Source organism: Parasteatoda tepidariorum, chromosome 11, assembly GCF_982258835.1.
Source record: "Parasteatoda tepidariorum strain Cologne lab strain chromosome 11, Ptep-v5.0, whole genome shotgun sequence".
In the NCBI taxonomy this organism is placed as follows: domain Eukaryota; kingdom Metazoa; phylum Arthropoda; class Arachnida; order Araneae; family Theridiidae; genus Parasteatoda; species Parasteatoda tepidariorum.
In genome coordinates this window covers 43175671-43188502 of record NC_141765.1, presented here as the reverse complement: position 1 = coordinate 43188502, position 12832 = coordinate 43175671, and the positions used below count along the sequence as shown (strand labels likewise).

Below are 12832 nucleotides of genomic sequence, written 5' to 3'. Positions count from 1 at the left end.
ATTTATTTAAAATTGCAGCACAATACTTAAAATTAGATCAGAGACTGGAAAGCCGTGGCATGCAGAAGAAAGGACTGGTGCAGTCTTCTTGAGAAAGCCAGGGTCCACCGAGGACTGTCGAGCTACTGATGATGACTTAAAATTTTTATTATGTCTTTTTCACGTAAATTATATTTTATAGGGCTTACAGTTTTTGTTATGAGTGTTGAACTTCGTCTTTTAGGATAAGTTTTCCTCACTATGTCACTATTTTGTAAAAAAAAAAAGAAAAGAAAATATACAAAATGGTATATTGCGTGAAATCACCGTCAAAAAATTTATAGAATTGATTTTATTATTTTTACACAACTTACTTAAGAAGGAAATACAATGTTTATACAGTAAACGCAACTTCTGTTGCACGTAGAAAATTTATTTTAATTGTAATAAAATTTTGATTACCTAAACATCGAGAAAAAATTCCGGTAAAATTACCGTACTTTATAGGGTAATGACGTTTCGGGTAAAAAAAAAAAAAAACACAATTTTATTTTATAAAACTAAAATATGCTTTATTAAAAACATTTATTTGGTAATTTTCCCATTCATATTTCATTGGTTTAGAGGAAATTATGGTTTTCCAAATCATAGTTCTTATCCCCTCATTTAGTAGAAAATTCGATACTCAAAAGTAAATTTAACCGAATAAATGGCAATAGATGGTTTTTATGCCATGTTCTGAAGTATCATGATAAAATTTCCAAATTTTACCACATTTATCAAGTTTTATCACATATTTCAATCTATCGTTAATTCTTTTCAAAATCTTTCCCAAAGCCCTCGACAAAAACAACAGAGCCTTTTGGTGTTCTCATAGAGCCAGAAATACGGTAAGTTTTACCATATTTTGTAGTTTTGACCACACTTTTTTCTCAGCAAAATTTAAACTTTGCTTTTTATGCTTTTTTAATTTTTTTTTTTTTGCTCTATATTTAATGTAAATCATGTAAAAATCAAAGGTGTTATTGAGATAGTTGTTTTGATATCATGGAACACAAATTTAATATAATCGCCATACGTGTGTACAGCTTAACGCAATTTATTTCATTAACTAATTTATATATGGTTCAAAACCCTTGGAACAAAGAAAAATAAATAAAAATATAGTTATTTATTATGGGATTCATAAATTTGCAAGGAAAAAAAATATTATTTCATAATTAATCTACTTTACACTGTTCGAATTTTCATTCGAAAATAATAGCAAAATAACCGGCAGCAGTCATTCCATCCAATCAACCATAAAGTTTACGGTAAAGAGCATTTTTTTTGCCTTTACGGTTTTGAAACCATTTATAACTAGTATATTTTTTTATAACTAGCATGGTCTCGAAACCATAAAGAAAAATTTTAACTGGGCATAGATTAGCAGCTTTATTGTGCTGCCATCTATGAGTGAATGAGAGTATTGTATTCTAATAACCCACGGTCACAAATTGGACACTCTTCATGTGTTGAGTGGAAAGAACGAAATATTGCAGTGTCAACGCTGGGACTTGGATCCCCGTTCTCTCAGTCATGAGATTGACAGATTAACCCTCTCGACTATACCCATTTGGACTATGTACCCATCTAGAAGGAACTAAGTAGTTTCATTAGATGGGCCTAATTTATACGATAAAATTCTGGTTGTTTACTAATAAACGGTTTTTCTCACAGTCACTAGTTAGAATACCATTTTATTTATGGTTATTTGACAGTTTTGTTTAAATAAGGAAAAATAAAAATTAAATAAATTGTTATTTCACCATTTTTTTCGAGACATTTCTAATAGTGTATCGAATGAGAAAATCAGAAAAAAAAATATTTCTCTATTATTACAAAATCTATAGGTATAATAAATATAGTTTTAAAATATGAAACATTCACAAAGAAAAATTATTTTTAAACTTTTTTTTTCATTGAAGGAAACTAAAGATATGATTGAATGTGTATTTCCCAAACCACCATTATCAGTGAAAGGCCGCAGTGTTATTTCACTCTCGATCGCGTTCTCAATCATCATTTCTGCACTATTGAACACAGTGTTTGACACTAGACATAACTGTAGACGAAGCAATTTATATTAGAGAAATCTTACGTTAGCTATTCAAGCATTATATGTTGTTTATCACATAATCATACTCGATCAGAATTTCGTAAGATCTATAGTTTTTTTTATATGCTTGGAACAAAGAAATGAGGGAAATGATTGTCAAACATACCAATATTTAATTAAACAGAAATATTATGGTTTGAAACTGTATTTTCATTTAAAAAATAGCACAGATATAACTTGTAAACAGCTTTTGTTTTGTTTTTAATTTAAATACTGTGTTTACTCAATAAGGGTTAAATGATTTTTCCTTCCTGCAACTGGATTTTATTTTTCATAAAATTATTTTTACGCTTCAGTTAAGATTTCAGTAATTCTATTTCATTTCGTTTAGTGTTATTTTTCCAGGATTTGTTTTTAAAAGCAATAAAAAATTATAAACGACCTAAATACGCTCATTCTCAGAATTTTTGAAATCAAATAATATAAATTGAAATAAATAGTTAAAAGCTACAGCATGCAGTCTATTTGATTCTAGACTGTCTGAAAAATAGTTCAATAGTAATCTATAAGATCAGGGCCTTGAGCTATAATATTATCAAAATTTGCAGCAACTTTAACAAAATGTGTTAAATTGAAGCCAGTTTATGTATTACGATATTGAAGTTCAACTTAGCACCGTATTGAGGTACAAAGATATTTCAATAACTTCTTAATTAACTGATTTAATAAAACTTAAGAACCTACACTGTAAAAAATTCCAGGTCAAATTACGGTTTGACGTACCGGCACTTAGGGAGCCTCATTCGTAAAATCCATTTTCCCTTACAATCTATTATTACCTTAAAATATTATACCGTCATTCGGGGCTACTTTGTGCAGGATTTCGCAGTTTTTGAACTTTGACACGTAAAAAAACTATGTTAATTCAAACTATAGTAAAATTTATCGATATTATATTCATAACTGGACTCGGACGAGTGAATTTGATAAATATTGGCATTATTTGTATTTAATATTTACGAATAATAAGTCAAAACATACCTTGCACAAAGTAGCCCCCAAATGGGGTTACTTTGTGCAGCGATAGGAATTCAGTTTAATAATCATGTTTTTAGTAAAATATTGATATAAAATTGTTAAAAAAGTTAATTATTGACATTTTTAAAGACAAAAACATCAAGATATGTAGAGATATTAGTTTGAAATTAATTTTCAGCGTCAAAAAACCATTTTTTTGAAGAATTTTTTCTTAAAAGGAATGTTTATTTCAAAACATTTGAGTTTAAACAAAAGGAAACCATACACTTTTTTTAACACTGAAATGGATGATATTTTAAAAATAATAATTATTACATATTCATTAACATTTATAATATTGATAAATATGAACATAACATGCTTGAATGAATATGACAGAACTTGCTCTTCAGTTTCTGTCAAAATTACCTGATGTCCTATAATATATATTTTTATGAGTTAAATCGTTTGATTAATTCATTAGAAAAATCTTTGTAGAAGAAAAATAATAGTTTACCAGCACTTTTCACATGATTCCTGTGAATTTTATTAGATATAGTATTTCTGTGGATTTTCAACTTCCGAGAAGCTTCTGCAATCGACATACCACCAGCAACTGCTTGCAAACATTGTTGCAGCTTTTCTAAAGTGTAATCACGGTAGTTTCTCGTTCCAGGTATTTTTTTATAACGTCTGACCATTTTTCTGTCGGAAAAAAAAACGAATGAAACTTTGCACAAAGTAGCCCCAAAGTGCATTTTTTTTCATTTTCCGCTTATTTGTTATTACTTTTCAAATTTTTTTAACGCTAACATGATATAATTGTTTATTAATATATAAATAAAAAATTTTGCACTTACGACAAATGTTTTATCAACGTTTTTGCATTTCACAGCTAAAGTTTACACGCGCACTTTTCGACATCCGACGTCCTCGGAAAGTTGTTGACATTGTATGAACGAAACACACTCTGAGATTGTTTTAAAATTCGAAAAAATTTCTACACATTTTTCATGTGAAAAAACCATAAGAATGAATAGCAGCACTTGAAAAATGCCAAATTCGAATTTGCACAAAGTAGCCCCCGCTGCACAAAGTAGCCCCGAATGACGGTACCTCAACTTTTACAGTATTAGAGTGGTTATTTAATTCAAGTGATTTAGTGATTTTGCGGTAATTACAGTAAAAATTACGGTAAATCAGGGTTTCTTTTTCGTAACACTTCCGGTAAAAAGGCCGTAGTTTTTTTACCGTAATTATCCTAATTTTTTTACAGTGATGTTCAAAGAGGTTACATATCAAACATACTAATTAATTAATGCTAAATTTGGATTAACTTACTGAATTAGACAAGAAAACCTTCTTTCTCTGAATAAACGTATATTTTTTTGATGGATATAAATCTTTGACCATTGAAATATAAGTGGTAGCCGTACATCTCGAAAATATAGTCCAAGTTGTCAGATTTTTGTTTCGTAGCATGTTCCGGTAACAATGGATTTTGTGATAAAAAATACCCGGACCCTCAGTGCCGGGGATTTTTTCTGTAATTTGAGGCGGAATTTGTTACAATGAATCAAAGCAGTTTAAAGAAAGTTAAAATAATAAATAAATAAACAAATTGTGATCGCTTTATTATGATCACTGGTTACCCATTGGTTAAATGCTTTTTTTTCTGGTTTGACTCCGATAAATCCCACATTTCAAATGATGAATAGCAAAAACTGTCTCAATTGATGTTCGTCGTCAGATTGATTTTATGTACGTTTTTCAAGACGCCACAAAATACTTTTCCTTCTTCAGTATTCACATTTATATTAAAATCACCATCAAGATAGTAATTATAAGATAATAATGGAGAGAATATACAAATACTTTAAATTATTATTATGTCAATGCATTAAGAACAACCGTTGGTGAAAATAAAAGGAATTCTAAAAAAATTATCAAACAGCAGCGGTCGCCATAACAACGCATGCAATGACGACGCATGCGCACTGTTTACTATTATTCTTGAACACAGTTGAAAAGTGTGATGACGTCCAAATAAAGTGCGCACGCCATCAAACCCAAAACAAGACGAATTTTGACAATGGGTAAAAAAAAACAACAAGGATTCAAAGAAAACCGTAGTGATATAGAACGGTATTGACTCCTTCTATACGTTTGTTCTGCAATGAAAGTTTTGTTTTAAAAATGCGAGAGCATTATCTCCGAATGTTTCGCTTTCATCATATAGAAATAAAGGAAAACTCGACGAAAATCTCCTTTAATTTAAATGGAAAACAAAATATTCTTAAATTTAAATTGTGCAAAAATCTACTTCTAATAGTAATAGTTAAACTAATTTAATTATACTAACGGATGAATAATTTTGAAATTTCCTGTCGGCCACATCTGTTTTTACAAGATACTATTTCTTCAAGAAAATGCAAATAATGTTCAGACTAAAATATGGAGTTATTTTAAAAGGTGTGGAAACTCAGCTGTTTTGAGTAGACATTTCTGTTAAAAATAGACAAGACGTTAGATAATTAAATTTAAATTAAGAGTCATAGATGATGTTTATTTAATTAAATTAAGCCACGACAGTTATTTCTTTCTGTCTTCATAATTTTAAAAATGTGTCGTGTCTTAAAAAATTAACATTTGTACTTCTCTTTTGCTTTTGGAATTACTGTAAGAAACAGCAATAAAATAATTAAGTTTATATATAAGAAATTTAGTAAGAAATATAGTATTCTGCAGCTGTTAAAGTACACAAATAAAGTTCCTAGAATTTTTCTCTGTAAAAAATATTAAGTAACTACATATTTTAAAATCGTTTATCAATTTCAACTTATTAAATTAAATAAATGATGTGCAAAACACGAATAAAACTATTTTTATTATTATTATCTGAATAATAAACTCGAATAAAGGCTTTTACAATTTAAGCAAAGAATTATTTATTAAGAATATTTTAAAGTTGATAACCGACTGTGTTACTCTGTCTATTTCAATTAAACTTCATTTTAGTTCTTCTAATTAAATAAAAAAAATTTCAAAAAAAAAAAACTGCAGGAAAAACTAACTTAACAAATTAATTTTAATCAATTTCGCAAATTCTGTTAAAACGGGGAAAGTGTTTAAAAACATGTACTTTAAAATCATTAAAAAAAAAAGAAAGAAATACAGTATTAATTGTCTGAAAAAGCAACAGAACTTTCTTTAAACTACTATTCAGAATAAATAGTGACGAAATTCGAAGGAAAATGGATATATCAATATTTTAAAGCAAGTATCAACATTTCCGCAAGATTTTTATTTTTCTTAAAACCTGCAAATAAGGAAAAGTTAACGGATTTCAAGTAACAAGAAACCGGTCAGACATATTAAAAAAAGCGCCTGGCAGAAATAGCAGGATGTTGAAAGTATCAAAATGAAATTCCATAACTTTCTTAAGGTTAATCAAACAGGTTGTATCTTTCGAAGAGGAAATCGAAGTTCTTTGGTGCTAGTCGTGTAAAAATAACATGATCGGTAGTGTTTAATAGAGCAATAGAGATGTATTACGCTCTGCATTATAAAATTAGAGACTCTCGTATACCTCTTTTAAGAACATTGCTAAACTGCAAAACTTAAAACTTTATTTAAAAAAAAAGCAATATTTCGCAAATTATGTGGTATAGTTTGTGATACGATTATTATATTTTATATGAATACGATTGTTTTGAAATTAATTGTTTAGTAAAACAATTTAATGTATTTTTCGCACTTGCGACTATTAAGCATTTGTTAAACTGTTAATTTACACATATTTTAGGTATTTATTTTTATCATATGGTTACTCATCTTCGCTTAAATATTCTGATTTGAAAACTAATTTATTTAGTTATAAACACAAAATTTGAATTTTTATAGTTTACTCTTTCAAAATGTTCCTTAACCTAAATTTATTCTACTTAAAATTTATTGTAACCCATAAACCCATATTTAAACTGGAAGTGATTAAATTGCAAGGCTTTACATGAAGAATGGGCAGAAAATTCGAATAGTGCGGGGTTTATAAAATGTTTGATGCTTGGATTTTAAAGTATGTGATATGATTATACAGTAACTGTCATATCTTAAAAAGATATGACTAATTTGAAATTCATTTTAAATTCAGAGAAAATTGAGGAATTTGTTAATTTTACCATAATACTTTTACGCATGGCATAAAAATTATTTATTCGGTAAAATTTACTTTTCAGTTTTGCATTTTTAACTAAATGTATGGTAATAGGAACTAGAAATTCCGGTAAATCTTTATTATATGAACGGAAAGATTACACAACGAATGGTTTAAATATCGTAGATTTTGATTTTATTAACCAGAATTGTTTTTTTTTTCTAACCAGAAATGACATTACCTTACAGTACGGTAGTTTTACAAGAATTTTTTTCTTCGTGTAAATTTATTGAGTTACATAAATTTTAGATTTTTAATTTTTCTATGGTACCTTATCTTTTCTTAATACCATTGGTTAAAAAATCATTTAACAGTAAAACATAAAAAAATATTAAGTGCAGTTAAACAGAATGTTGAAATAAATTTTGTCCATTTAAAATTTATGGTCTTAAATAAAATTTGATTTGTGGAGAATAAACCGTAATGTAATGCTGAAAAGACACACAAATCGTAATGGAACTTTAGCTTTAACAAATATTTGAAAATGAAGTAAATAATTCAACTTAAGTATACGTGTTTTATTTTCAGAATAATGCGCTATTATTTGTATGAAATATGAAATTCAACTTATAAACAAATTGTACTAAAATAAGCTTTTATTTGAATACTGTTCATAATATCTATCATCTCATTTTTATCTGTTGAAACTTTTAAAGTCAGTCCCTACTAATCATTAAATGACCCTCTCCTCTCAGAGATAAGACTGCTAGTTGCCAAACTTGATAATAAAAACAAATAGTCCTATTAAATGGTAAAGAAATCGAATAAGAGATAGCAATATTTAAATGAGAGATAGAAATAGTGCAAAGTCGTTAAATTTTTATCACTATGAATAACTTACACATCCTAATGACGTATGGGTTTTTAAATTTTTTCAACACACCGAGAATTCCACTTAACTGTTAATGAAAGAGGCACTTTAAATAAATGGCTTTTAAACAACATTTTGCAACCACGAAAGCCAAGAAGCAGTTTTTAATTACGTTTCCAGAAATAAATAAAATTGTAGCATATTCTGTCGAAAAATATATTTTTAAAAGAATCATTAGAATTGGAATAGATTTTCAAGGACTTGCAACATAGAATTAGAAAGTCACAGATTAAAACGCAATATTCAAGTTTAGTTTATAAAATTCTTCTTTCAAAATATATTCTGAAAAATTGAGACTATTCAAACTAAATAAAGTCTGCTCAAAGCTATCCTCTCATCTTAGAAGCATTAGTCAAAAGTTGAGTTGATAATTTTGTACGGAAATCTCAATGTCTCTTGATTTTAAACCAGCAATTATGAAAAACATAAAAACACGAAGAAATAATACGCTTCGTTAATAATATTTATGCCTGCATTGCTAATTGATTATTCTCGTCATCTTTATTTGTCACTGTTAAATTAAGTTTAATTCGAAGAGTGGATTCATAATTTTTAAGGAGTAAATTTATAATTACTTGAAGCTCGAGAATTTTTTGTTATTATATTTATCCGACTATCTATTAAGCTTAAAGAGTCTCTTGATTATTTTGCAAATAATTAAAGGCTAAATATTATGCAGCATGGTTATTTATTAGTCTGTTTTGTCATTTTGTTTTTTACTTAGTCGATCAGAGAAAAATAATTTAAAATCAATTAGACATAATTTTAAAAAAATATAAGAAAAAAATTTTCTGGTAGTTTTTTTCCAGAAACTGATATAAATCTTTTAGTCACGCAAATGTCATACTAAAAATTGAATGATTTTCATTGTTAAAATAAAATGAAAATTAAAATACTAATTTTTCTCAGGCCAGATATTTCATTATATAATAATTGTAGATCTCTTTCACTTTAGATTAGTTACTATTTTTTAAGACATAAATTATGTTAAAAATGGCATTTACCTGAAAAGAATAAAGCATTAGTTTGATTTCGAATTGATTAAAAATAAGTTTATAATCAGCAAGATTGTATTGTCACAAATGAATGTTAATTAGAGAATTAGATATTTTTAAAGGTCCTCAGAATGAGATGAGATTTAAGCAACTGAATTTAATCCTTTCACCAATAATAACAGTTACGGTTTCGTCTGTTTCCTTTACTTCAATAAATAGAAATTGAAAAAACAATGCTTTGTTTTCAGAGAGAAATGAAAAGTATTAAATTAAAATATTTCTTTCCAATGATTCAATAATTCATCCGAGTTTGTTAAATAATTTTGCATAATAATTGCATAATAATTTTGTAAAATATACATTAAATCGTAAAAATCCTATATATTTAAAAATGTGGAATAAAATAATTAAATATCACACATACCTGGCCGACAGGAATGGATGCTGAAAACAAAAGTGCCAACTTCATTGCAGTAGGAAATGGCAAACGAAGTCTAGAACAATTGACTCCCATAGCAAAAGCGACTAAAAGCTCATGAACAGCTACACCAATCACTAAATTTACTAGTGTTGGGACTGACGTTTGAAGACCTAATGCAAGCCCTTCAAACAGTGAATGAACACCTAAAGACACCATAAGCATGCCTAAACGTATACCCGATTCACCTTGAATCATTTGACCAATATCATGGCTATGACCATGACCATGAGAATGTCTATGACTGTTATTGTTCTGAAATTTTTCTGGAGATCCAAGAATAGAATCTGTATCAAGGTTACCTCCACACACTTTTACCGATGTTTTATCTTGGTTGTCGCTGTCATAGTCAAGAATGCTGGTGTCGCAAGCATCTTTTAAAGCGTAAGAAGCTGTTGATGCGGCAGAGTCTAATTTAGAACCATCCTCACTATGGCCATCGGGAACAGAAGAGTAAGATGATCCCTTTTTTTCTCTATAATCTAAAACGCATTGTTCTATTCCAAGAGCCAAGAGGAAACCAATAAATATGACAAACTCAGTAATTGGAAATTCGCTTGATATTTTATATTCTTGAAAAACGTCAACAAACATGTCTCTAACTTCTGGCATTAAACCGACAAAAAATGTAGCAATAAATACACCTCCGGATAAACAATTGGCCAAACTGATTGCTATTTGATAGCGAGATCCATCAAAGGAGTTAGGTTTTCGGCTCATCCAACAACATGGAAGTATAAATACTATCACCATGCACAAAAAGAGACAGCTGAGACTTGCAAGTTGAGCTGTGATGATATGCATTTCGAAATGTAATTTATCACAGAGAAAAAGGCTTTCACAAACTGTAGAACAATTTATTTGGCATTTTTTTCGATATAAATTTAAAGTTATATTGCACACTTTTAAGTAAAAGAATGATTTTTTACGTAAATTAGTATCATGTTATTCGCCAGAGGATTCAATTTGTTAAAATAGTCGTCTTTCTTATGCTCAGGTCAAGAACTCTCTCATGTAATCTTCAAGGACGAACAAGGTGAAAAGATAAAAAAATATGTATACTTAACTGTTCTTTCATGCGTGATTAACTTATAAGCTTTCCGGTATAAAGTATTTATGGAAATTTGACTGTAACAGATATTAACACTTCTACTAAAAGCAACATCTGTTCCACTTCATTTTATGTTTGCTTATTCGGAGGCATGATAGCTTAACCACGCAGTTTCCATTTATAACAATGATAGTACAGAATACTTCTTATTTGACAGATGTTTTCTCAAAAATACTGAAATCTTTAAACCTTTCGTATGTTTCATGGATTCTACGAGGAAGTCTGAAATAAAAAAAAAACAATAATAGGAAAATAGATAAGATTTAGAATACACACATAATAGATCAAGGAATTAAGTAAAGCCTACAGTGATGTGAAAAAAAATCACTGGGCAAAACAATTTTTATAAATTCCTTCAGCTTTTGGATGTTTTTCCATTCATAAATTTAAAAAAAAATCAAAATCTTTCAAAATATGTATACAAAAACTGGATATTAAAAGCATAAGACAGTTAATAATTTTCATTTTATTTTTATAGTATTTAAATGAAAATAACAACATGCATAACCAGAGACTTTTGCACGCCAATGTAAAATTATGACGTTTTGATATAAATAAATGGTTTTATCGCTAAATTAAATAATCAGAGTTACTTCATTGATTTCAGCATACAAAAAATACAGTCAGAAGCTAAGCAAACCAAATCATAGTCAATTTTTTAAATCTTTAAATTGATAAGATGCGGCTGAAAAGTCAAAAGTTATAATCAAACTTCAGATCTGTAATAAACTAAACTATGTACTTGTTTTTTTATAACTTAGATTACACTCATATTGAGTATGCTTAGCTCAAATTCACTGAAAAAATCTATGGGCTGTCAAGTAAAGTATAAGTTATTATTAATTATGATTAATAATTATTATGATTAATAATTATTATAATCAATTGATTACCATATATTATCTGGGTTTAATAACCCCAAAATTTCAAGTGTGGTTAAAAATCCTGTCAATATAGGGAAGGGTTTCCATAAAAGTTCATTTTTTCTCTTACTAAGCAAGTTTCAAGCTCTGTTAGGTTGTAGTTGTGTTTGTTAACCCCCCCCCCCCAAAAAAAAATAATAACTTTCCAGAAAAATTATTCAGAAAATTTTTTATTCATCTTTAAAAATAGAAAAATAAATTTAATAAATAAAATGCAATAACAGTTGTTTCAGTTTTTCTTAAACTACCTTTTGTGGAATAAGTGCGAATAAATGCTTACAATTTTTCTGGTATACTGTATAAGGAATTTAATATCACAGATAAATAAACATGTCACCCGATTAAATCTTTCGCGAACCATTCAGGAATGATTCGAATGCACAAGCGTTTTCGCAATGCAATTGTGACCAATACCCTAACACTTTCCAAAGCTTAAAATCTTTTCAGCTATAATCTTCAAATAGTATATATCTATCGCAGATTAAAGTCCTTTCCTATAAATTATTGCTAAACTAAACTCTTTGTTAGAGATTTCAGTAAATGGAAGATTTGGATTTTGGAGTGAATTATAAGGAAATTTTCGAGTTTCTGATTAAATATTTCTTATATATTTTAATCTAATGACAAACTCAGTATTTTAGATTATTCGCAACATTACAGACTCTTGTAAGTGGATAAAGTTCTAGCCACATCACAACTTATGTTAAGCATTTAATCATTAAAACCAGTATACAGTGAAAAATACTCGAAATCAATTATTATATCGCATATTTAATAAGTAATTTCCATCTGCAACTTTTTAAGCATTGCATACGTTATAAAAAAACTCCATATCAACTTATGGTAAATAGTTCTGGCACCCTGAGTTTTCCGTCAGATTTTTCAGGGGAAAAATAGGAATTTTGAGAGATTTTACTACCTAAAACAAAAAAAAAAAATGCTGACCAAAAAAGTACATGAGTACGAGATAGAGTGAGAGCTTAGATTTGAAATTCTTATATCAGAAAGGATATTTATGTATATTTGGACGATAACCTTTTATCTGCCAGAATGATATTTTGCTGCAATGAGATTTTTACTTAAATAGTAGCATATTTGAGATATAATGATTTTAATATTTCCATTGAGCTAAAAAATATGAGCCTAA

General features: G+C 28.3%; 1 protein-coding gene across 2 annotated transcripts in view; it reads right to left on the bottom strand.

Moving 5' to 3' along the window:
* Positions 1-12832, bottom strand: part of LOC107448572 (zinc transporter ZIP3) — a 198475-nt gene that overhangs the window by 90117 nt on the left and 95526 nt on the right. For both annotated transcript variants that reach the window (XM_016063828.3, XM_016063829.4), the window contains one exon: positions 9598-10984. In XM_016063828.3, the coding sequence (XP_015919314.1) occupies positions 9598-10455 (858 nt within the window). In that variant the 5' untranslated portion in view covers positions 10456-10984. The remainder of the gene's footprint in view (positions 1-9597; positions 10985-12832) is intronic.